This window comes from Balaenoptera borealis, assembly GCF_965194805.1.
Source record: "Balaenoptera borealis genome assembly, chromosome: 13".
Taxonomy (NCBI): domain Eukaryota; kingdom Metazoa; phylum Chordata; class Mammalia; order Artiodactyla; family Balaenopteridae; genus Balaenoptera; species Balaenoptera borealis.
In genome coordinates this window covers 36,702,819-36,730,188 of record NC_138870.1, presented here as the reverse complement: position 1 = coordinate 36,730,188, position 27,370 = coordinate 36,702,819, and the positions used below count along the sequence as shown (strand labels likewise).

General features: G+C 40.6%; 1 protein-coding gene across 1 annotated transcript in view; it reads left to right on the top strand.

Moving 5' to 3' along the window:
- ADAMTS20 (ADAM metallopeptidase with thrombospondin type 1 motif 20) overlaps positions 1-27,370 on the top strand; it is a 232,748-nt gene that overhangs the window by 8,317 nt on the left and 197,061 nt on the right. Inside the window, exons 2-3 of the mRNA XM_082349310.1 lie at positions 23,897-25,289; positions 25,872-26,233. Of these exons, the coding sequence (XP_082205436.1) occupies positions 25,199-25,289; positions 25,872-26,233 (453 nt within the window). The 5' untranslated portion in view covers positions 23,897-25,198. The remainder of the gene's footprint in view (positions 1-23,896; positions 25,290-25,871; positions 26,234-27,370) is intronic.

The following is a 27,370-nucleotide window of genomic DNA, read 5'->3' as shown; positions in this document are numbered from 1 at the left end:
GAGATAGGAATTTGAACTCTTCCTCCTTTGTCTAGTACTGTGGGTGGTTAATCTAGGTACTGAAGGTGACATTGACATCTAGAGTTTCCAATTGGTGGGTGGAAGTAAAAGGAGGTGTGTTGGCCTTGGCCACCTCTAGTGCTGGATCCATACTTCCATTACTCCAGGGTATCAATAATTTCAGCAGAGACTTAGCTGTGCCTACCATGGAGTGGGAACAGGATGATATGAGTACAACCTGGCAGAGTACTTGGGAGGCAAAAGGAGGTGACCTGCAAAACTCTGGAGCATGGGAGGTCCTGTGTGAGGGGCAAACACAAATTCGCAGGACATGTTAGCATTGCTTAGTGCGGTGACTTTACATTGTGTCAACTCAGCTGATCTAAAATAACATTTCCTAGAATTCCCTTTTCTGCATGTTTTGAGGTTAGAATTGACCAAGGAGAAATTCGTGTGTGATTTGAAAGGCACACGTGAAGCGGCAGTGACTGCTCTGAAGGGTCAGTGGAGGGTGCCAGGTGTGCATTGTTGCTGATCTGCTGGCCCAGTGTGTTGGTGTGGGGGTCACAGCTGGTCTGCAGCCCCTCCGGCTCCCCGCATGTCTTCCTTCAGCTTCATAGAGTCCTGGGCCAGGCAGGTGTGCAGCTCTGTGGAGAAGGGGATGAGCCCCTTCTTCGGGTCACCTGCATCTTAAGTTTGGAGACAGTGGGAGACAGATGTGAGGTCTAGTGTGTACCTGTGGCTTCCAGTGTGTCCTTTTGGGTACCATTTTGCCCTCACGCAGTCCCATTTCACACCCAGACTGGTGGCACTGTTGACCTGTAGTGACTCCAGGCCTATTACCAGAGGCACAAAGGTCTTCCATTAACTTCTTCATCAGCTCCCACAATTTCATAAGGACTAATACCTATACAAAAATCCCTTATTCTAGGGACTTCCCTGGTGGTCCAGTGGGTAATACTGTGCTCCCAATGCCGGGGGCCGGGTTCCATCCCTGATCAGGGAAACAGATCCCACATGCATGCCACAGCTAAGAGTCCGCATACCGCAGCTAAGAAGTCTGCATACTGCGACCAGAAAAAAAAAAAAAAGATCCCGCATGCCACAATGAAGATCCTGCATGCCTCAACTAAGATCTGGTGCAGTCTAAATAAATAAATACTTTAAAAAATCCTTTATTTTATATCAGTTATAGCATTTGTACTTCCCTGATCAAATGCTAACTGGTACACTTGGGGAAACCTGAAGACTAGAGAGAGGCAACTGGGTTGCATATGTACTCAGTAAAAATGTTTGGGAATACTGTGAATGTCTGCAGTTAGAAAGAATGATTAATACACTTATGAATCATGATTCTATTATTGTTCCCTTTGAAGGGTAATCATTTATCGTCTTAAATAGGACTATATATGTGTCAATAACGTCCAATGATAAGCCAGGGACATACTGCAGATCCACTTGACATTTCAGCATAATTATCAAGTTCAAATTCAAATATGCTATAATTTAAATAGTCACTAATTACTCCAGCTAAAGATTTTAGTCCAAACTTACAGATGATTAGTGTTCTGTCCCATTCAGTGTTTTTTCTTAAAGTGCCACCACTCTTATTTTATTGACTGAAGCAAATTAGACAGCTTTGATTAAGTTCAACAGATAATCATTCTGTATGTCCAGGAGTAGGAAGAGATCTAGAAATACTGGCACGCATCGTAATATTTATCAATTAAGTTCTAGTTCTCCTAGGTCTTGATCAGTCCCTCCACACATCCTATCAGCTTAAAAACACATTCTCTATGCCAGGCACTGTATCAGATGCTAGGGACGTAATTATGGGTAAAAAAGACATAGCCCCTGCCTCCAAGATGTTCACTACCTGGAGATATTGACCTCTCGCAACCCTTTAAACTAGCCAGTTTGACCATTCATCACCATGACTGGCAGTGAAAAGTAAGACTCAGAAAGCCACATCTGTTGAGATCATTTTTCCAGGCCTCTGCTCTGGCTCTTGACTCCCAGGATTTCAAATCCCTGGCTCCACACTCTTGGATTCCAAACCTGCTTCTGCTTCTCCCATCTGTTTGGGGACCGTTGATTTTCAGCTCATTGGATTTCAATTTCTCATCGTGCTTTGCTTCTTCCTTGTCTCTGACATCTTCTGAAGACTTTTCCGGTTCTGCCCTAGGGAATCCAAAGGATAGGTCAGCCCCAACCTCTCTCCATGCTGAGGGAGTGGGATTTCAGGTAAGTGAGGACACAGAGGTGAAATACAGATTTGTAATATAAGGAAACAAGTGCTATACTATTTATGTATGAAGTGTTACAAATTCATCGATGCTGATGTAATCAGCATCGTAAAGTGTGACCCCCATCAACTTCCTGCTCCTATAGCTACGTATCTATATTTGCACTCTGTTATTCTTCCATTCATCCTACAAATATTTATTATGCAACCACCATATGCCACCCACATACATTGCTTTCCTCCATCGTACAGATGCCTCTTCTGCTGTTTCAGGCTACCACCCAGGCTTTGGAGATGCAAAATATAACATTGATTAAGCAAGTATAGTTAATCTGCCTGGGTTCAAGTCTTGACTCACGCTGTTGTCTGCCTTAGTTTCTTCATCCATAAAATAAGGACAATCGTAACACTTACCACCTAAGAGTATTGTTGAGGTTAATGCAAATAATGCATTGAAGCCCTACCCTAGTGTCTGGAATGGTTAGGTAAATACTCAGTGTGTGTAACTGTTATTATCATGAATGATCCAATATTTTCATCTGCTATAAGACCAGTTTTTCATTTTGCCATATTTTCAATCTTCTTTTGTCTGTTCCTTCTACGCCATATAGTTAAAAATACATGCTCCTGTCTCATATATCAGTAAATGTCCTCAATTCTATATATCTCTCTAGCTTTTAGATCATTCTCTGATCATTCTCCTTTCCTTTAGAATCAGAATGCTTGGAATATTGACACTATTTTTTAAAATTTCCTTACATTCAATTCACTTTCCAGCCCCTTCAATCATGCTACTGCCCTTGACTTAAAAAAACCCTATTAATTTCCAAACCCAAAGATCATGTTGGTCCTCTTTAATTTGACTTACTACACCCTTCCTGAAACTTTTTCTTTCTTTGGCTTTGGCACTGTGCTCTTTCTGGTCTTCTTCCACATTTTGAACCATTTCTTCTCAGCCACTTTTGCAGACTCCTCCCATTCACAGACAATTGGTTAGAGAATTCTGCCATTTCTACATTCTGGACACATCTTGTATCATTCCCTTCTACTCTTTTCACACTATAGTTGCCTTGGCCCAGATCTTTATTATATCTAATCTGTATCATTGCAATAGTCTTCAAGTTGGTCATGTGGCTTAATTTCTTGACCCTACTCAATATTTCTTCTACAGTAGTGATTTTTCTAAAATACAAATGTAATAACATTTTACATTTCCCAGGCCAAAGCAGTGTGGAGACAAAAAATGTGCACAATATCAATATCAAAATAGTATTTCTCCTCCCCAAAACTCATAAGCTGGTCTAATCATGAGAAAAACATCAGAAAAATTCCAATAGAGGGGAGTCCTGCAATATACCTGGCTAGTCCTCCTCAAAACTGTTAAGGTCATTGAAAATAAGGAAAGTCTGAGAAAATGTCACAGCTAAGAGGAGCCTAAAGAGACAGACAACTAAATGTAATTCTGGATGGTATCCTGGATGGTATTGTAGAATAGAAAAAGGACGTTGGGTAAATACTAAGGAAATCTGAACAAACTATGGACTTTTGTTAATAATCATATATCAATACTGGTTAATTAATTTTAATAAATGTACCATATTGACGTAAGATGTTAATAATAGGGGAAACTGTGGTGGGAACTCTGCACTACCTGCTCAATTTTTCTGTAAATCTAACCTGTTCTGAAGAATAAAGTTTATTAATAAAAAATAGTGTTTGGGGCTTCCCTGGTGGCGCAGTGGTTGAGAATCTGCCTGCCAATGCAGGGGACACGGGTTCAAGCCCTGGTCTGGGAAGATCCCACATGCCACGGAGCAACTAGGCCCATGAGCCACAATTACTGAGCCTGCGTGTCTGGAGCCTGTGCTCCGCAATAAGAGAGGCCGCGATAATGAGAGGCCCGCGCACCATGATGAAGAGTGGCCCCCACTTGCTGCAACTAGAAAAAGCCCTCGCACAGAAACGAAGACCCAACACAGCCATAAATAAATAAATAAATGAATGAATGAATAAATAAATAAACCCAAAGTTTAAAAAAAAAAATAGTGTTTGTTACAGAAAAAACAGATGAGAGAAATAGGATCAACAGATAAGGATTACAATAAATATAAAAGGATTAATTATCCCCTTCCAAAGACAGACACTTTTGAATTGGGTAAAGTCAAGCTAACGAGTTAATAAAAAACTAACAAAAATAATCAGTTAAACACTATTCTGAAGAGACACTTATAACTTTTAAAAAAGTTGAAATATAACATATGTCAGGCAAATTCTAATCTATATTTAACAAATTCTAACAAAATACAGACACAACAAATGAGGGGAAGAAGATGCACTCTTGGGAAATTTTTTTTTTTACAAAATATACTACACATTTAGTTCACTACTTGTCAGATTTTTAAAAATACATTATTTAGGAGATTTTGAATGTAAGTATAAAAATGGGACTTTGTTTAGAGTGTTTGTGCATGTGTGCATGCACATGTTGGTGGTTTTGGTATCTAGTATCTTATAATGATTGAGCAGTTTTCTATCTACAATGAATACTTTAGAAGAGTTTACATAACATAGGACATATTAGTTCCTCTGGGTCAGAATATATCTTTAAATATACTTTTTGTTCCCTCCGTAGTATAGGATTTTCAGTTTTACAGCCTTTTTTTTTGCTATAAACATTACTCATTTATATTTGTATGTTTAAGTATATGTTAGATATTTAAGTATATATAGATATATAGTTATAAATGAGCAAAGTTTATATATTTTAAGCATCTATTTTGCTAGATTTTAAAATATAGTAAAGTTTAAAGGAGCAGTGAAAAAAAAATAGTGTTTGTCTTTTTATTTCACTGACCCCCTCCCACTGAGACCTTCTAGACCCCTCAGATTCTTCCCCAAACATGGGAGCCTGGGAGGCTGGTGCTGATCCGTGTGTGCTCTCAAGAAATCTTTTTGTCATCTGCTATTTTTCTTCTCTCTTGTTCTGGCTCCTAAAGAAAAAAGAGAATAATGTTTTCTGTTGAAAGATCTGGAGTCTTCGCCAGGGCACTGATGCCAATGCTGGTGTCCAATGTTTAAGGCGCCAACGTCCTTGCAAAGCAGCCAGTACATTTCTTCCTGCCAAATCTGCTGACTCCACTGCTGTTGATTTGATGATATTGTCTTGGGATCTGAGATTCTCATGGGAATCTTGTGAAACAGTCCTTTTAGATTCCTTGCTTGTTACTACAGTTCTTTCTTCTTGGGGCTCAGGCATCAATCTATAGGGACTGGAATTAAGGATAATCAGAGCTGCCGACACTGTGTTGCTAAGCTTAGAGCCACGGGTCTTGCATCACTGACTTTAAGAGACCTAGGAACTCTTCTTACTGATTGACTTATCTTCCAGGATGTTTCTTGATCACTCATGCAAACAGACTGCTGAGGGCCTGGGCCACTTAGCCCTCCAAACCTGTCCAGGCATGTCTGAATCTGAAGAAGAAAACAGCACAGGCTCAAGTTACATAAATATGATCATGTTATTGTGCTGTTTAGAATTCTTCAGTGCCTCCTTTCTGCCACTTCCCGTGGCCTTATATGGCACTCTCCTATCCTGGTTCAGTACATCTCTCCAGGCTCAGCTGGAGACAAACCCTACCCCAACCCTCTAGCCCAGCAACATTGAATTATCTTAAGCAATACATTTCATAAATTTGCCAGGCTTCTCATGTCTGCATGCTTTACTCATCATGTCCAGAAGTAGCATACTATCATTATGTATTTTCACCACTGTAATACTCCTTTGTATTAGTTATCTATTGATGTTTAACAAATTATCCCCAAACCTAGTGGCTTAAAACAATGAACACTTATTATATCACAGTTTCTGTGGGTCAGGAATCTGGGCATGGCTCAGCTGGGTTCTTTATCCCAGGGATTTTTTACAACGTTACAATCAAGGTGTTGGTCAGAGCAGTGGTCTCATATGAAGGTTCAACTGGGGAAATGTCCGCTTTGAAGCTCCCTGACTTTGGTGTTGGCCAGTTCAGGTCTACATAGTCTGATGGGCTGAGGGCCTCAGTTCTTCACTGGCTATTGACCACTGGCCTCTTTCAGTTCTTTGTTATGTGGACCTCATAGGTACCTCACAACATGGTAACTGGTTTCCACTGGAGCGAGTAAGACAGCAAGAGAGGATGAGCAGAGGGAAAACAGAATCTTTTGTAATCTAATCACAGAGGATTAATCTATTTAAATCCTTTAAAGTGATAGGATATATCGCTTTTGCTGTATTCTGTTTGTGAGAAGCAAGTCACTAGGCTCAGCCCACATTCAGATGGAGGGGATTATCCAAGGCCTGGAACGCCCAGGCTGGGGTCACTGAGAATGCTCTGTGGTTGGCCGGTGGAGGCAATAACTCCACCCATAACTGGTCTGTATGTCCAGACTGATGACGCCACACATGCACCAAGATGGTACAACAGTATTTATTACTCACATAATGGGTCTTTCTGAAGAAAGTAGGGCAGGCATAAAAGCCAGTCTGGAATGTCTTGAGAGAAGAGAGAAGCCAGTGGCTTTAGCTTTTATTGTGGTGAGGAGGTGGGGCCTTGGTGTGGGTTCCCACGGGAATGGGGTTTGGATGGTCTAAACTTTTCCACCAGCACCAATGGATGGAGCCCCAAGGCTTTCTCACTGTCTTGGTCTGATATGGGGAAAAAGGAAAGGGGGAGTATAAGGCATGAGTGCTGTCAGGGGTCAACCAGCAAAATGAAATTGGAGTCAGACTCCTTGTTACAAGGGGCTATTTTAGAGGCGGTCTACCATATTCACTGTCATATAATTGCTTATTTACTTGTTTGCCTTTTACAAGATGAAGAATGTATTTTAATTTGTCTTTATGCTCTCAGCCCTTAGTGCAGTGCCTGACATATCATGGTCACTCAATAAATGTTGGCTGAATGAATAACTGAATGACTGACTAGATGGTCTCTCCCTCCCCTCTTGATCATTATTTATCCCCTGTTGTATACCTATTGATTTGTCCTAGAACTGACACACTAAGTGGCATTTATTTCTTTTCAGAACTGTATCCTTTACTAGTCTGAAAGTTCACTGAAAACAAGAATTTGTCTTGTTATAAACATTTGTACCCTCAGTATCTAGTATGATGTCACACACAAATGTTCAGTTACTGTTGCATGAAGAGTTCAGTCAATTCTACTAAGGAGAAAGGAGTAAGAACAAGCTGAAAACAGAGTGAATATTTTAATCTGGATCTTGAAGAATAAATAAAAGCTTGACAGGAAGGGACACAGGGTTGGGGAGGCTTTAGACAGAGAATAATCTATACACACTAAGTAGCAGTAGCAAAGACAATGAGTTACAAAAAATCATGGTGTAGTAGTAAGATTGAGCTGGTTGTAGATGTGGCTAAAAAGGAGGTTCACATCCAGGTTGTGAAACTTTGTAGGCTAGATTAAGTAGGGTGGAATGTTTCTCTAAGATAACGGGGAGTAATTTAAGATGTTTTAAAACTTGGGTGCAGTTTTTATTTTATTAAAAAAATTTTTTTAAATTAATTAATTAATTTATTATTGGCTGTATTGGATCTTCGTTGCTGCGCGGGCTTTTCTCTAGTTGTGGCGAGTGGGGGCTGCTCTTCCTTGCAGTGCGCGGGCTTCTCATTGCGGTGGCTTCTTTCGTTGCGGAGCACGGGCTCTAGGCACATGGGCTTCAGTAGTTGTGGCTCACGGGCCCTAGAGCGCAGGCTCAGTAGTTGTGGCGCACGGGCTTAGTTGCTCCGCGGCATGTAGGATCTTCCCGGACCAGGGCTTGAACCTGTGTCCCCTGCATTGGCAAGTGGATTCTTAACCACTGCACCACCCGGAAAGTCCCTGAAGTTTTTAATGTAAGCAAATCTATTTTAGAAAACAATTCTGATGGCGGAGTAGAATGGATTTGAGTAGGGAGTGATCTGGAATCAATCAGGGGTGGGAAATGGGTGGTTTCATTGGGACAAAATGAACTCTACCTGGAAGAAATCAGAGTGTAGGTAGAAGGTAAGCATCAGCATTCTGAGTGATGCTGAGAGGAATCCAGAGCGCTGAGATTTGCAAGGTATGGAAAGCTGAGAAAATTCCATTGAAAGGACTGTGAGGATATATAGACAATAGAGATAAAGACAATGGAAGAATCAACCAAAGAAAGACAGATTAACTCTGATTATCTTGATAATTGATCAGTTGGTATACCCAATAAGAACTTTAGCTCACTTTCAGTTTTGGACACATATAAGACTAATGAAAGAAAAAAAAGCGAGAAAAAAAATATGCCCAAAGCATTACAATGGATACAGAAAATAGTTTTTCCTGTGTCTATGAGACTAACTTCATAGACGTATATTATCTCTCCAATACTCTTTCTTTTATTCTAAAGGAATTTTTTCATATTTCTCATGTGAAGTCTCAAAACTATTTTCTAATATGAAATTTCATAGCCTAAGCTTTGTGTTCAAAGAAGAATGTTGCAGTTGTTACAGGCTAGATTATTTTCCTGGGTAATTCTGAAAAGGAGAACTAGACGTGTTTCCTGTCTTTGGTGTTCCTAGCTTAAGCTGGAGTCTGAAAGCATTGTGGTTAGAATCTGCGGTCCTATACACAGTAAGGGTCACCTTTGACTAGTGAGGCAGAAAACAGGCCACAGGACAAAGAGGTGCCCATAAGCTCTGTTTTTACATTACTACAGCCCTTCCAAAGAGCAGCCTAAGAATTCTGCATGGAATTTGTTTTCCACAGATGTTTAGTGTTTTAGAGCTGGCATAATTTCATATTTCACCATTTTAGTAGGACCTCTCACATAATTTCAGTTGTAATTTTATTATTGGATGATTAATATTACAAATGCTTTTCTGAATTCAGTAAGCCTTTTAAATGAATTTATATTTTACTAAGAGCAATAGTATCTGCACACATTTGAAGCATTAGTATCACATGTGTTAGTAGTATTTATTCAGTTCTACATATGATTTATCTGAATCTTCTTAGTAACTCCATTACCCTGAATAGGTTTTTGACCCACAGGTTAGAAACTGATTTGATCCAACTTCCTTACTTCACAGATGAGGGGACAAATGATTTAGAACAGGTCATTTACATGAATTGCTTAAGGTTACAAAGGGTTCTAAGGTCGGGGTAGAACCTATAACTCCTGACCTTTAGACCAATTAATATGAGTCCAAAATAGCCAAAAGCATTAGACTTATTAACACAAAGGCAAAATTCAGTTATAATGTGTATGCTAAATGGCCTGATGTATCAATTCTAATCTTCAGAAGGTGCTCCCAGACTCTGAATTTCCTGGCATATATGACATATCATATTGGGCCCTATATTGCTTTTGAAAGTTAAAAATTATTTTCCTGATTTTCATTATTTGAAACAAACTACACACGGAGTTTAAAAATCTAGGTATGAGAGTGTCTATCTGCTTATCTATATATGCCCAAGCACTTGGAACTGTGGTTCAGTTTCTTTCACATTCATTTTTTCCCTTTGAGAGTAGGAAAGAGGGAATAAAAAAAGTAAAAGCCAGAATGGCTCAGCTTGCAGGAAGAGGAGCTAAAAAGGGTCAGAAGGGTAGACGTTTGAGATGCTCAACGTGTGTGCGGATAGCTGTGTCCCACTGATTCCGCTGGAGGAGTGTATTTGAAGTGGCATAATAATTAGGCTCAAAAATTTACCCTTAGTGTGTCCTTTAAAGAAAAGGCTTGGGTTGAACCTTGGGATAGTTCATTTCAATGATTTTTAGGCCTCTGTAGAATGCAGCTGCAGAAGAGAAATCTCAAGAAAACTGGTTTTCTCCCTTTTGAGACCTAACAATGCATATTTTCTGATTAACCAGAGTGTTGGTGAAAACCACTTCCCTTTAAATTTCATATCAGTTATTTATGCTTTATGATTAAACCATTACTATCAAAACCACAGCATAAAATTATAATTAGGCCTCATTTTTCTGAACTTACGCATGTCTTATATTATTATAAAATATAGTATCTGCAGACAGAAATGTAAAGTTATCATACCCAGATTCTAAACTCTGTGTTATTTCTTTCAAATAACAAAAACCAGGAAACTGATAATGACATTGCAGAATTAAAAAACAGATAGTTATCACTTCTTTCATTAAATATATCAAATATTTTTCTTGATTTGTGGATGGGTTTTGCAATAAGTATAAGTTTGATTCCGAAGAAATAAATGTTTGGATGCTATTTCTTTAGAGCAACGTTAACATATAATCTAATGTATAACGGACACTCAGTACTGTCAATCAAAAAGATCTTAAATATTTTTAAGGGAGATGGATTTCAACAAACAGCCACTTGCTGACACTTAAGCACTTTAGAAGTGTATGAGAGTATAATGTTATGTTCTGGTATGGAGCCAGAATGTTTTATTTTCTTACCAACATTTTATTTCCCTGAACTCTAAAAGAAGTGACAGGTTATTTTGTCTGTAATGGTGGTTATTTTCAACTTCAAAAACTTTTCTGTGATCTTAAAACCTTATAATTTGTTCACAGTTACAAGTTAATACAGGCACGGAGCAGCATCTGTATGTAATTTTAGCTGAGAGAGTGGGAACTTTTAGTCCTTCCAAACTTATTTCATTAGACATGCATTGTCTAGGACAAGTCTGCTGCAAGCGTAATACTAAGTTAGCTTAAGTCCGATTTGTTGGAAATGTGGACATTTATGCATCTTTAGGGGGTGTCTTAGCGGTGTCCCCCATCAGGCTTGTTCTCTGTTATATGGACAACCAGGAATGAGGGCAGAAAGGAAGGAAACACTGTACAAAAGCTCCTTCTGCCAGGCTCTGTAGTAGTGCTTTCTCCTATTCTACATCACTTAAGTCTGCAGAAAAACTCACCTCTCCACTACAACTTTTCAGGTATTCCTTTGCTGGGCATTGCCATGATACTCCGTTTTTGGGTCTACCCTTCCTACACAGTGACTGGCCCACTCTGGCTTTCTCTCTTCCTCTCTCTCCCTTCAGGCATTTTCCAGCAGCTTATCTGTGGCTTTCTGGAGATGCAGGACTTAACAGAAAGTAGTCTGAGGAGAGAGAAAAAAAAGAGTATTGTGGGCAAGGTTCTTCAAATCACACAGAGACTAGTTCTGCTTTCATGTAAGAAATACATCCCATGGATAGTCCTGTGGAAGTGAGGGGTAAAAAAATTTCAAAAAGAAAACAAAAAGGAGTTTATTTGAAAAGAAGGGAAAGAAGAAAAGGAGTGACTGCAGTGTTTCGTTGAAGTCTCAATTATAAAATATATGGAGTTAGGAGGCACCAAATTTTGTAATAAAGTTAAATTTGGAGACAGTCTATTATTTACATGATCTTAGGATAAATGTGGGCAATGTCAATTTAAAGATTACAAATTGGAGAGAAATGTAGGAATTGTATCCAGTTTTTAAAACTATTTGCCTTATTATATCCAGTCTTTACATTTGCAATTGCGCCCAACTTAAAAAAAAAAAAAATAAAGCAAGTCTTCCCTGATAGATGATTAGACAAATTGATTAGGTAAAACTTTGGATGGAGTAGCTTCTCTGTAGACGTCTAAAAGTGAGTCTTTATCTCTTAAAAATAAAACTAGGGACTCTGCATTTTATTTTCCATGCAAGGTTCTTATCCTGGCAGTGAGGACAGGGACGGCAGTGCTTTCTGGTGGCAGCAGAAGGCTGGCAGTGAAAAATATGTAACAATGCCTCTGTTATCTGTTTCCAATTCTTGCAGCATAGAGCTGGAATCCAGAAAATGTGCCGCCTTGAATAATTCAACTTTCAAATCTCTTGGTGTTCATGACAATTTTGATTTACTTTTCCTTAACATTTTATTCTTTGCTTAGTTTTCATCCCCAGTTTTTCTTTTTTCTTTTTTTTCTTAAATTCCTCTGCCTTAAGTTCTTTGATTTTAAGAATCAGTATGATGATCTCCTTTAAAAATATTAAGCAAGGCTATCTAGTCAGAAACAGGATATACAAAGAAAGATAGATGAGAAAAATCAAAAACAACTTCTAAAATAAGAAGTCAGCCTGAATTTTACAAAACTTTATGATTTTATAATGACTCTCTTACTCCACTCTAATGTTCTAGGAGAGCTTTAGAGCTCACTTCTTACCCGGAATCTCCTTTGTAGATAACAAGCTTGACATGCTTTAAATATTTATAGTGGGACCCCAGAGTGTTACAGAAAACAATGCAGCTTCCAGCATATGGACTAGGAAGCCAGAATCTTCATTAGTGTCACACATGGTGATAGAGTGGAAATAAACAGTCTAAAACAGGCAAGTCTGGCGGGGCTGGATCAGCTAAAAGATGATAAACATTCACATGTGTCCTCCCAATATGTGTTTGTGTTTTCTTCTGATTTAAAAAATAATTTTTGTTTAAACAGCAGGAAAATGTTAATAAAGAAAATGTACACTGAAAAGTATAATTACTAGCTTCCTAATAAAGCTTGTATTTTCTTTCTCTACTCTCTGTCTGCCTCTCTCTCTCTCTCTCTCACACACACACACACACACACACATCCCCGAGCTTGTCTTTGCTGGCCTTCCTTCTCTCCTCCTCCCCACTGGCTTTCTCCACACGACCGTGAACATGGCTGGGAGCAGCAGCTCCAATGTTGTAAACATGGTAGTTTCGTCACCGTGAGGAAAGACAGGGTCCCTGCTTCTCTATATAACATGTCTGTGGAAAAATGCTGATTAACCAGAGTTTGAGTCTTGTGCCAATCCTTCGCACCAGTCCCTGTTGCTAAAACAATGGGACCATTTGAATGGCAAGCCTGGTTCATGTGACCATGACTGGCAACCTCACTCATGTCAAAAGTTAGAGCAGGGGAGGACCAGGTCTGCCAAAGAAGAGGTTGCATTTACTAGAGGAAGGGGAAAGCGGCATGTTCAACCGACAGAGATACAGGTGTCTACTCTATGGAAAATTAAGGATGCAGTGAGAATTGCCAGACACACTGTTTTGCAAGAACTGATGAGGAGATCTTCCACAGAAGACGGCAATGTCCTTATTGATGCAATAGACATTTATTAAGTGTCTCCAACTGTAACCCTTGACATGCAGTTTCTCCCATCCTGGGACCTAGGAGTGAGAAGTAGGTGATACTCAAATCCAAACCCCTTTCCCTGGTGGAGTGGTTTACACATACTTCTTGTGACTTTAGAGTGTCCCCCTGCAGCCACAAGAGGTTGTTTCTCTAATTCCAAATTAATTCTCTAATTCGTCAGAGGCCACTGCTACTGACACTACACAATATCACAGTCGGGGCTGCCCTGCTGATCTCCTTTCCTCTGTGCCTGTGCACACACTGAGCCCACACACTTTGTTACTTGGCCTCTCACCGCACCCATATGGACAGACCGAATCATGACTCGGGGTTTGTCATCTTCCCTCTGATACCATGCCCATATCCTCATGCTTGTCAATACTTTCTTTTTTTCCCCATCACTTTCATCTTCAGCTGAGGTAAGAAATAGCCTTCTTCCCTCCAATGAAATAACTCTTAACTGTCTCCGAAATAGCATCCTTTGTACTACCCTAGAGATAAAAACCCTTTCTTAGGCTCAATGTCTTAAAATTCTTCACCTGAGGCTTCTTAACTCAGTTGTTGGGAACTGGTGCTGCTTACTATGAATCCCTCAAGTTCTGTCCCTGGCGCGCTTCTGCTGGTGCCTCAGGACTGAGTCCTACCACCTCTACCCTGCTCACTCAGGTTCAACTAAAGACCATACTCCTCATAGGTCAGGACGTTTGCTTGACCCTGGACTTGTTCAAGGGTCTCAGTCACTTCTCTTTCAGGCAGACTCCTTGAACTTGCATGCAACTAGCATCTTCCAAGTCCTTCTTGTTTTATTTCTTGATATATTGAAATTGAGAGTGGATGTACATTTTGGCCTTTTGTCATGCACCCTTGCTACATGGCTAACTATAATATGAAACAGAATGAAATAAGATCAAAACCAAAAGAATACAGAAAAGGTCAGGAGAATACAGACCAAGGACTAACTGATTCCAACTGGGGGAATCAGGTAACAATTTAAGAAGACGTGATATTTGAGCTGAGCTTTGAAGGGTGGGTTGGATTTTGATTGGGGATATGGAAGCATTTCAGTTTGAGAGACAGAGTTGTGACATCCATACTGAGTTTAGGGAAATGAAAGTACACATCCGCAGAACTTTGGGGGACTAAAATGTATTCTCAGAAATCAATTAAATTTTTTCCCTCCATAGTGGGTCCAAATATAAGTCAAACCACTCATATGTTGGAAAATGAATACAGAAAAAAGATGATTGAATCCCTTCCATGAATACTGAAGAGTTCAGTCTTAACTGGGAGGGAGTGAGTATTATGAAAGGGCCAGAGCAAGGAAGTAATATTTTTTTGAAAAATATTTTTGAAAGCAATATTTTTGAAAGCAATGTAAATGTTGGATAAAGAACTGCTAGACTGAAGATAAGGTGACCAGTTAAGAAACTACTGTGGATTGAGAGTGACCAGTTTATTAAGTAGCCTGAATTCAGAGGGAATAAATCAGGAAATAACTTTGGAGGTCAGGGAGAGGGAAAGGGCTGCTCTTCCTTGACTGATGCCGCTGTTGTTACCTTGGCAGCTGGTGCTTCCTATAGGGCAGATGCCTGAATGCTTCTCTTCCTATTGGAGGCTCTTCTGTGGCTCCTCTGAGACCCACCCGACAAAGGTCTCAGGACCTCCATATTGTACCGTCCCCTGTCATGGGTGATACTTTCTCCAGCTTACCCTTCAGGGCAACCTTCAGCTTTTCAAGCTTCTGTTCTGGAGGTAGACACCCCCCCCCCCCCCCCGCCACAGTCTTTTCTGCTGGATCCTCTTCCCCCACCAGACAACTCTCTTAGGCTAGGATCTGGCTTACTTCAGTGACATTTGCTTGGCCCACCAGAACTGGGTTCTGCCTCCAGGTTCTGCCAAACTCTGGAAATGCAAGCTGCTTTTCCCACTACCCCTCCCTCTTCTCTCTACTCACCTAGCCGCCAAAGGCAACTGCAGCCAGACGCCACCTCCAAACTGTTCCAGGTGCATCTCATACCTAGACTCTCTGCCCTCCAGACACCAGGGGTTCATTAGGTTCTCTCAAGGACTCTTCTACTTCACTCCTGTATTATCCCTGGATGAGCCAAGGGGTTTACCCAGTTTACCCACTCAGAAAGAAGCATCCAGTTGGAGAATGAGATGCCTGTTGACTTTCCCTATGAGTATGCCACCCCCACCAATCTATCCAAAGATTCCTCTTTGCCCCTATCACTAGGAATTCATCCTAATAACCCCTTTAGAGGGAACTTCTCTCTAATGAATCTCTATCCTTATCTTCCATAGACTATTAGAAGTAATGGCTTCTGGAACAGTTGGTAAGTCCTGTTATGATAGGTCCTTTATAGAGGTCCTATTTAACATTCTTTTATATTCATAAATGTGAATACGAATGAAAGGTTCTCAGTAGGAATTGCCAAGATCCAAATTTGGAGTCTGCCATTTCCTAGATATATGACAGGAACACTCAGTACTTCACTTCCCTGAACTGGAAAAATGGGGTGCTAGTTGTACCTATCTTCTGTGATACAATACTGTGAAAATTAAATGAATAATAAATCTAAAGAGCTTAGGTTATTGCTTGACCATAGTCTTATACGGTCTTTGCTTCTTGTTGCTCTCACATCACAATAGTGGGGTAATAGTGAAGATTCTTATGACAGGATTTCTCTCAAATATCTGAGTTAAAAATATGTTCTCTATTTAAGTGATGAATTACGATAGATCCACTTTAGTTTGGTCAAAAGTGTTAAGATCAAAAATGGATCCAGTCACTCAGCTAAGGGCAAATTTTGTTCATTGAGTCAATGAACTGGAGTCAGGTAAATTTTCAAATACTAGGAATTAATGTATCAGGGCTTATGGCTTTGAAGAATGGGTAACAGATTATTGGGCTGGAGATGAAGAGACCTGAGTTCTACTCATGGATCAACAATTAACAGTGTGTGAATACAGACAACTCACTTAATTCCCTGGGCCTTGGTTTTCACATTTGACAAATGAAGGGTTGCACTGGATGGGAAGATAGCATGGTGAAGAGAGTGGACTCTGGTGACAGAGAGAACTAAACCCATATGAGCTCTGCCGCTTACCAGATCTGTACTCATGAGCAAATTATTTCACCTCTCTAAGTGTTGTTCCTCTATGTGCAAAAAGAGGATGTTAATAGTGCCCATCTCCCAGGGTTGTCGTGAAGATTAGAGAATTCATCTAAGTGCTAAGCCCAGAACATGGCACAGAATAAGCATCCCAGAATATTATTTTAATAATGACTACCTACTATTATTTCTGGTTTCATGATTAAGTCCATGGATCATCAACTGAGGCTATGAAATTTGTATCTGTACTGACTATGTTTCCTGAGGTCAGCCTTCTGTCATTTGGCTACTGTCTCCTTCTACTGTTCTCCTGACACATGAATTAAATACAATGATCTCCTTTTAGTAAGTGTACTTGGGTCTCTTTTAAATACATAGTCTTTAGTAATAAACTAAAAGTACATTTATGTCTTTCCACATGCAATTTGCCAGTAAGCAATCTACCTTTCTTTTACTTTATACTGATTTCTTTTGGTCTGGAGGACAAGTGGCCAGTGTTTTATTTTCACAGTAGACTGAAGAAATCCATCCATTTAGCATTGATTTCAGTAAATATTTATCAACATTTATTGTCTGCTATGTGCTTGGCCCTGTTAGGTCCTTGGGACACAATGTCAGAAAGGCATGATCTCTGTCCTCAAAAAGGTTTACAGTGATTAATACCTAGAAATATGACAGATCTTGGGTGCCCTGTGGAAGCTTGAGTATGCATGTATTTAAATTGGTCTTTAAGGCTGGCAAAAGTAATTTCTACTAGGTGGTGTAGTCTTAGGAATACTTTAGAAGGCTATTTTATTTTCCCTCAATATTTCTTCTACTAGGTGACTAGGTCCTGCTGAAGAAAATGGCCTAAACATGGGTCTGGTGCCACTACAAACTCTCCAATCTTAGGTGGCTTCTCAATGCTTCTTGGCCATCCTTCAGTATTTCCCCCAGCATCTCCCTTTGTGGCTTCATCAGGACCAAAACCTTCCTTTCAGACCTTCTCAACTTACCTGACACCTCTCATCCGCTGCCCTGTCCTTCCTTTTCAGAAAGTGACTTACTTACCTCACAGAGAAAGTCGAAATCTGAAAGTGTAATTCCTCAACTTCCTGCCACTACACTGACATATTAACCTGGGTTGTAACCCACCCTTTAGCAGCCGGGTATCTCTTTCTGCCCAAGGCCAGACCATCCACTGCTTCACAGGATCCCATCCTTGCCTCCTCTTTCTTCTCTCAATCTTCAACTGTTCACTGTCTCCCGGCTCCATCCTATCAGGTTTTAAATGTGCTCAAGACACTTGTCTTTAAAAAGTTTAGAAAACACAAGCCCTTTTCAAACATGCATCTCTCAGATGCCACTCTTTCTTCATAACGAAGCTGTCTGAACTTCATTCTGAGCTCACTGTCTGCGCCCCCTCCCTGCTGGTTCACATTCATCCTACTCCCGTTTCATGCCAATAGCTCCATGAAGGTTGTCGATGATTTCGTTTTTGTGAAATCCAATAGATACTTAACACTCATTTTATTTGACTTTCTCCCCTTCTTACTTGACTACACCTGTCTTTCTGGAAATACTTTGGTTCTTAAGTAATCTAATTTTGATTCATATTTCAACATTCTTTCTTGATTCTTTAAGACAGCATTTTGAAATGAACCATCCTAATAGCTCTTTTTCCAATTCCAGCTGTGACTAACCAATCCCACAGAGGTGGGCATATCTCTATCCTTGTTTCTATATTAAAAAGAGACATGGTGCAGAGGAGAGAGATTGAAAGAGAGAGACTGAAAGAGAGAGAGGGGAGAGAGAGAGAGAGAGAGGGAATGAGAGAGAGATGATAGATGTTTCCAATATGCTTTGAGAAATGCTGGGCCAAGTTTTGAGAGGAGAGGCTGGGGGGTATCTGTGGTTACATAGCACTCAGGGACTACTCTGGAAAAAATAAAACCCTGAGTATTGTTTTAACGCAAAATAGAGACAAAGTGAGAGGGGATTTGAATAAGTTCACATGTGGGGCTTTGTCATAATAAGTGCAGAACGGTGCTTGCCAGTTCTCACTGATTAGTCATAGATGTGGTTTCCATTGTGATTTCACACATAGGCTTAGCTCCCCACCCTGCTCCTCCTACCTTCACTGTAGCTTACATTAGGTGAGACAAACCACTAACAAGAATAATTAATAAATATTTCAATGCTTTAAGGTCTGATCCAGATCCTGGAAAGATACTGTCAAAAATAGATAACTTAGCTTACCATTCCTTATTTTGTATTCACTCAAGGAAATGGGGATCTAGGTATTTTTCAGATTTCCAACTTCATATGGCTCATGTTCAGTGGGCATGTTAGAATTTTTGTTTCCTTCTGGAAGAATGGAGAAAACATGACAGTAAGAGATGATATCTGGTCCGCATTTCAGCAACTTTTCTATGTTGGATACTACAAATTTTGTGTGTTCTCAGCATCACCTCAAAGGTAGAGGAAAGTTAGAATAGCACCTATTGTATTTATCTAAGACCACATAAGTGAAAAAAGGCTATGTAAGGCATTCCTTAGGCAGATGTAGTATACGTTCAAAGTGATTTCTAAGAGTTCACTTAATTTAGCTATGCCAGACTGAAGATGGTTTTATCTTTTAATTATATACATTGAATAATTTTGGTCAAGCAAATCATGTGGTAGATAGATGGTTAGATAGAGAGGTTATGCTCACAGTTCCAAAAATAAGAATATTTTCATTTATAATATTAATTAAACAAAACAGTATATTTGTTTTACTGTACTGTGTGACAGGGACCATTACTTTTTCTTAAAACAGATTGAAATTCTTTTTAAGAATTTTTCTTAGAGTCACTAAAAAAAAAAAAAATTTAAGGTCCTCAGTGGAGGCCTTGAAATGTATTTGAGTTTTGAATACGTTCACTACGCAACTGAGAGTAAGTCTGGTAAATAAATATGCAGCTTGGGCAATGGGTTAACAAAAAGTATGCAGCAATAAAATAGGTAAAATGATTTTCTCATATGGCTTATAATTGGGCTCTGAAACACACTTTTCCAACCATTTTTCCTGCACCTGCAAATAAAATTAGGAAAAAGCAAACAATCGAAAAACAATATAAAATTATGCTTGCTTCAAAGTGTCTTTCTTACTTTAATTTTCTGTAAAAACTACATGCCTTTACATGAAATATATTTTTGGTCTCAGTTTACACAGTGAGTATATGAAGTAATGGAGACCCTGCATTTCTGTTGAGTTCATTTCAGTTTTTATCACCCTAATAGTTAAGGAATTCTTCCTATATTTGTGTGCAATGTAAAAGGATGGAACTAAAAAAATCAGTGTCCATAAATCTTACCTCTATAGAATATCTCAAAAATGGCCGTGCAATGCCTACTTTTCTCTCTAACCTGTTTGTGAAACTTGGTTGACTACATGCAATTCATTCGAGCTACATAGATCTCCACTGGATGCCAAAATATTGATTTCAGCTTTTGGTTCCCACCCTATTTTGTCTCATAAAGGAATAAAGAATTTCTTCAAATTCCTGTATTACATCCCAAAGTGCATTGTCCATTTTTGCTACCCTCCCTTTAAAATGAAGATCCAATATCCATATTGACCTTTTTCAGTCCACAAACTCTTCCACTCCCCGGTGATTGTGTGTTTTTTTATACTTTATTTCAAATCATAAAATTACAGAGACATAAAATGTTAGGCTTGTAAATGGTCACAGAAATTATCCAGTCCAGTCTTCATAATTTATCAGTAAGAAAACACATTGAGACCTCAAAAGGCTAAGTAAGAGATTTGACGTATTTGTTTTTTGGTGTGACAATGTCCTTGAGTATCAGTCTAACTAGTCCATATTTTTATAAAATAAATGGTTATAATATTTGAAAAATGTAATGTATGTTGAAACCAAACAGCACAGGTGAATTTTTGTTTGGTGTCATATTCTCCTGAGTGAAGGCACTTACTTGGCTCTTTGCAAACACACCAGTAGAGTCTTATATTTAAACCGCTCAGTCATCATCATGTTAGCCAGGGACCTCCCCAGCTAGAACAGAGTTGTATTATTAGCTCCTCCCATTGCTTCCAGAGTTTTGTAATTCAAGCTGGACTGGGAAAGAGTACTCCTTTCTTCTTCTGTCTTGGGATGATGCCATCCTTTCCTTCATTTGTTTGCTGAGGCTCCTTGCCTTATTTTCACCCCATCCTGGTGGCATTCCACCTTATTTCGCATTCAATCATGTCACTGGGGTAAACTTCAAGACTGGCTCCTGTGTTTTCTGATCTTCTGCCATTTTTTTGTTTTCCTGGCGTAAAACTCTACTGGTTATATGCCACAGTGTCCAGTTCCAATTTAACACCAACTTAGAGGAAAGTTATTCTTGTTTTTCTAAATGTATTATATCTTTGCCTTAGTGTAGAATTTTAAATAAATCTTAGTGATAATAATTTTTCCTGACCTTTTCTATCCCTAATACATTGCTAGAATTTTGTCTCATTAGCAAAATGAAATGAACAATATATTACTTATTTAATACTTTGTCTAGAAGGAAGCATTTTGTCTATATGGATCTTAGACCATAAACGATCAAGAACTTCTTTTCAAGAATAGTTGATCAGAAAACCAATTTTCAGGAGCAAGACACATCAGTTCATTATATTTTGCAGAATTCCAAATATAAAGGCCATTTAAACAGAAACAATTGTGTAAATGTTTGGAAAAACTTACATCCTTTTAAAGCAGTTGATACTTCCAATTATATTTCATTTTTCATGGACTATTATCATTACTCTCTATAGAAATTCAAATGATGTATTCATTGTGAATCCATTGTGTCAAAAATACTTCTATCAAATAATCCTATAATATTTGTACAACCAACAGGTTATGAACCTTAATATGCAGTATAGTATAAAAGGTAAAAAAGTAACATTTTAGATGTAAAATAATGATTAGATCCATCAGAATTCTACATTCTCTTGGGTAAACTTAGTACATCATGGTTTAAAAGAAAACCTGTGAATTATTTACGAATTCCTCAAAATCAGAGGAAAGTTATTAGATTTCCTTTTTTTCCCTTCCCTCGCCCCCACTCACTTCTCCCTTTCTTTCTTTCTCCCTTCCTTCCTTCTCTTCTTTCTTTCTTTCTCTTTCTTTCTTTCTTTCTTTCTTTCTTTCTTTCTTTCTTTCTTTCTTTCTTTCTTTCTTCCTCCCTCCCTCCCTCCCTCCTTTCTTTCTTTCTTTCTTTCTTTCTTTCTTTCTTTCTTTCTTTCTTTCTTTCTTTCTTTCTTTCTTTCTTTCTTTCTTTCTCTCCCTTCTTTCTTTCCCTCCTTTCTTCCTTTTCTAAGTCATGAGTTAAATACCATGCAGTTAGCAATGTATTTTAATAAAATAAAAATATGTTCTTCGGAGGGATGTATACCCCTCTTCCTTTCCTTTTTTGTTGTTGTGTTGAACCTTTCTTTCCTTTCTTATTTTTAAAAGAAAAATCAAATAAGTAGTTAAGTGACTGACAATAGCCATGGAAGATATTTTGTTAGAATTTTCTTGACATTTTTGGCTCGTGAGATTCTAGTTATAGGTTCTGGTTATTGGATTAAATTGTGTCTGGAAATAAATATTTACCTCAAAAGATTATTTTAATATTTAATACCTGAAGTTCTCTTAAACTTTTTCCATATAGTAAAGAAATAGTGGTGTTTTTTTATAGCAAATATTTTACTTAAAAAGTTTTATATTATTACATGCACATATACACAGAAAAATGATACATATCATGATATGAAAATACACAAGACTGCAGATGTAAGAAATTTCACATACCACCTCTTCAACTAGAACATAGATCGAGAAACAAAATGGTATCAGCATCTTAGAAGCTCACTCATATTTATTCCAATCTCTATTCTCTCCACCCTAAGAATTAGCCACTTCTAATAAAATTGAGCAGTTTTGCCTGCTTTTGTATATTGCATATAGATTGAGTCATTTTATATGCACTATATTTTGGGGGGGCTCTAAGTCTTTCTCTAAATAATATTTTTTGTGAGATTCATTTATGTTGTTGCATGCGGCTATAGATTATATGTTCTCAGTCTGTCTAGCATTCCACTGTGTGCATATATCACAATCTATTGATCTATTTTACTGTTGATTGATGATTACGACTGTAATGAGATTTGAGCTAGTATGAAGAATACAATCTACTCTTAAAAAGTACGGAATTTGAGACCAAAGAGATTTGAGTCTAACTTGATGTGTGATCTGGGGTGATTTACTTAATTTCTCTTGGGGGGAATGCATAAATTAAACGAGGTAACCTTTCTAAAGTCCCTTGTACAGTGCCTGGTATGTCAAAGGAATCCCATAAGTGGTAGCTATAATTACCCATGTGGAGAAATGCTTGATTTAAATGGCATAGATTAGCTTATTCATGACACTTTCACTTGGTAGGGAAGCAGAAAGGAAGAGAGACAAATAATGTGAATATCATAATGGGCCTAGTCTAGTATAATGAAAAAACTTTGGTGTCAGAAAGGGTTTGTAGATATCCAGTTAGTTACTTAGATACTGTGTAACATTTACCTTCTATAAAATGAAGGAAATAATGTTCTTTACTGAACACTGTAAAGATTATAATGACATAAAATACATATCCCGTACATTTTCCTGCTTCTTTAAAACAGGAAAAAACAGCCCTATTCTTAGACCATTGTTTCCAAAAAGAGCAGGTTGAAAATCAAATATCACATTGCAAATACTACTTTGAGTGACAAACATTCTGTGATGGAAATGAAGTATCTACTTTGCCTGCAGTCGGCAGTCAGATAGCCAGTTAAACAGGTGCAGATCTATTTTCTGTTATTTGTATGAAGGTAGGCATAGCTCCTAAGGTAAAGATGCATTCAGAGCTGCAGTGTAATTGGAATGACTCTAAATTACCGTGTACTGAAGGTAACCACTAAACAGACAAGTGTGGGTCAAGTCCATTTTTGTTTTGCTTAGAGTAACAGTAGGATTAATTTAGAAAAACAACATGAGAAGTCTGTAATTCTGTGATGAATAAAATGACACTTGTGAGCAAGGGGTACAAAAGAAGGGGATAGATTGTGGAAGAATTACCATTACAGAGCTGGGTAATTTCCTTGGCAAAAGTAAGAAACTCTCCTTCCTTGGACAAGACTGTTCCACATTTGATACAAAAGTAAGGCGGTCTGTCATGAGAGGTCAACTCAAAGCAAACAGAATTTTCATTGTTGTGAGCTCAGAGGAGAAAGGGCAGCCAGGGACTAAATTGAGAGTGTATTCCTTTGTGTTTGTGAAGAGTTACTCATATATTTCCTTTACTTTTTATACTCATATTCTTCCTCTCTCTTGGTTGGATTTCAACAATATCTGACCACTTCCACTTCATTTTTTTTTCATACTGGTTATAGGGAGAAACAATTATGGAACCTGCAAATCAAACAGGTGGATTTGGGAAATGAGAAAGGAGTTCTGAAATGATGACTGCTTTCTGCTGCTATTGAGGTTTATCCAATTTAACAGACACAAGATGACTCAACTGGATTCAGAGCTACAATAATTGCTGAGGAAGATAACTGTGGATACATGGGGTCATTTGGATATTATAAACAAAGGACATATGAATACTGTGAAACTACCAGCAGAAAATCTCATAAAAACAATGACCCACAGGCAGGGGCAGATCCAAGTTTTGTGGGGCTTGACATTTATATAATTTTGGGGGGCTCTTTATACAAAATTAAGTACAAAAAAGAATATTAAAATGAAAAAAGTCACAATAAGTTACTGGAACTTTGGAGACTGAGATCCTTTTTTCTCTGGCAACTGCCAGAAATTCTCACCCAGAAGTGTTTGCTGACTGCAAACTCACCTTTGCTTTCCCCTCCAACACTGAAACTCACAACAACCCCTCGGGTGCACAGGGGTCCTTGCAAATGAGGCCTGGCCATCCTCTTGCCTACAAGAATTTCCCGCTGTAGCTTACTTTATCTCGTTTGAGAAGTCTAAAATTACCGTGAAACATAAATAACAGAAACTTTCCTTCTGATGCTTGCCGTTTCATTGTAAGAACTAAAACCTCACACACCTACCTATCCCCTATCTGGACCTCGGCCGCGCAGCTTGTATCAGTCCCAGGTTTTACGGGTACCGGGAGGGTGTCCAACTGGGCCTCGGGCTACTCACCACGCTGCACGCCCACAGCGAGAGCCTGCAGCGACCGCACTCCGCTTGCGGCTAGGGGCTGGGGGCGGGCAGCGCGCCGGAGGGCGAGCCCGGGCCGCGCCTCCAGCTGATTGGCCGGGCCCGGCCCCTGGGGGCGGGCTCTCCCCCCCAGCTCGCCAGGCCCGGGGTGGCTATATTGGCACCGTTCCTGCTAGGTCGGGTCGCTTCCTCGCGCTAGGCTGGACGCAAGGAGAGGTCTTCTGAGGGCTGTGCGGGCGCAGGAAGCGGAGCGAGGCTGCCGACTGCGAGCCGGAGGCTGCGGGGCTGCAGTGCGATGAAGCAGTGGCTCAGCGAGCGGAGGCTGGCGGTGTGGCGCGACGGGCCGGCCCGGGGCCGGGGCTGCTGCTCCGGAGGCTGCTGAGGCGCCGCGGCTGCCGGCGCGGAGAGCGGCGGGCGAGAGGGAGGAGAGGCAGCGGAGCGCGGGGAAGCCGGCGGGGCGGCGGGCGTCTCTGGTTGGCCTCCCCGGTCGGAATCCCCCCGGTGGAACCATGCGGGTGGCCAAGTGGCTGACGGGGCTGCTCTACCAGCTCTCGCTCTTCATCACCAGGTCTTGGGAAGTTCACTTCCACCCCAGGCAGGGTAAGGTCACCGCGGGGCGCTTTCAGCAGCGAGGTGGGACGCGGGCCCGAGTGGGACGGGCGGACGGAGGCGGGGGGGAGCCGCTCTGCCCGCTGGGGGACCCTGGCCCTGCCGGGGCTCTCGGGACTCCGGAATCAGTCAGCCCCAAGCATCCCCGGAGGTTGCGGCTGCGCGGTGTTTCGAGGAATCGCGCGCGGGGCACACGTCTCCCTCCGGGGACCACGCGGCGGGGACGCGTGGGGCAGGGTGGCGCGGGCGCCCGCGGGGCACGAGTTGGCGGCGGCAGGGAGGCGAAGAGGGGCGCGAGAAGGAGGTGCTGCTGAGGGCCCTGAGTGTCAGGGTCCCTGCTTGGGGAGGGTGGAGCGAATCGGGGGTGTGGGAAAGCAGGCAGGCACACTCACAGAGCGCACGTGTGTGTGTGTGCGCGCGCGCTCGCCAGCGTGTGTTCTTTCGTCGCGCCCCGCCGGGGGTATGGGGACCTGGGGCCTCGGCCCTCTGGCTGGGACGTTTGGTTGAAGAAGTTCGGCGCTGGGGAGTTGGAAACGGGGTAGGGGCTCAACGGCCGTATCGCTGTGGTTGCAGAAGCCTTGGTGAGGACACTGGCCTCCTACGAAGTGGTGACCCCCGCGCGGGTCAATGAGTTCGGCGAAGTGTTCCCAAAGAGCCACCACTTCAGCCGGAGGAAGCGCAGCGCCGAGGCGCTGGAGCCCACGCCGTTCAGGACCCACTACCGAATCCGCGCCTACGGGCAGGTCTTCCAGCTGAACCTGAGCGCCGACGCGGCCTTCCTGGCTGCCGGCTACACAGAGGTGCACTTGGGAGCCCCTGCGCTCCGGGCTGAGGAGCGCCGCACGGCGCCCCCAGACCTGCGCCACTGTTTCTACCGCGGCCAGGTCAATGCTCGGGAGGATCACACAGCCGTCTTCAGCCTTTGTGGAGGCTTGGTAAGCGCCCTCGGGTCCCTTGGCATTTTCTTGGGATCCATCCTTGCTCGTTCAGGGAGCCGGGCATTGGCTTTTGCCGAATGGGCGGTTGGTTGACCCAAGAGATCAGAGTGGGCCACCAGAGGGATTAACACCTAGATGAACCCAAGCCAGAGGCCACTCTTTCCTTGCAGTGGGGAGAAGGGTTTGGAGGATCAGCGTGTCTCTCCCTGCTGGGCCAAATTGACCCTTCTGTGCAAAGCTGCGAGAAAGAGTGTCAGATGCTGAGCTAGTCAGGGAGGTGGGCAGTGGCTTTCTGCTACACAGGAAGTGTGATTTCCAGCAGGACGACAGGCTCCTTCATTCAGACACACCCATTCTGGACCATCTATTAAGGCAGACTCCCCTGAATTTACTTAAATTCATTCCTTGAATGAAGAATGATAGAATGAAAAGAGAATGAATATTACATAAAATGAAAAGGTTTGAAAAGAAAGAGTTTTTGTGTTTTTTTTGTTTTTTTTTGTTTTTTTTTGCTACTATGGGGATGGCCATTAATCTGTGAAGTACAAGATAGGGAAAAGGTTGAATATGCCAGTTTAAAATGCACTGCACTTAAAAATGTAGAGCATCTACAAAGATCTGGTGCCAGCAAATGAGAAATGATCATTAGAGTGACAAGAGTAAAAGATGTGGATTTTGTAAAAACCTCATTGCGGAGAGAGGAAATGAAATAAAATATTGGGTTCTATGTGTTTTATTTGTTTCTCTCCCTCTAAAACAGAGGTTCTAAACTTTTTTTTTTTTTTTTTTTTTTTTTTGGCCATCAACTTTTCAGCATTCTAGGGGAAACCCAGGACCTCTTCTCAGCATGATTTGAATGTGTAAAATAGCATACATGTTATTTAATTGGCTTCCTTTTAAATACTAACAGTAATCAAAATGTTACAAGTATTAGAATTTGTGGTGTCATAATACATCCTTTATTAATGTGTTAAATAATATCTATTGGGGAGGGGACTACTTACTTCTATACTTCTGTAGTGGCAATGAGAATAAACAATCCAGATAGTTTTGTGTTACATTACATTAGAGTTGAAGTAGCTATTATTTTATTGCTAACAAAGTCACAATGTCTGTGGTTTTACCTACAATCAT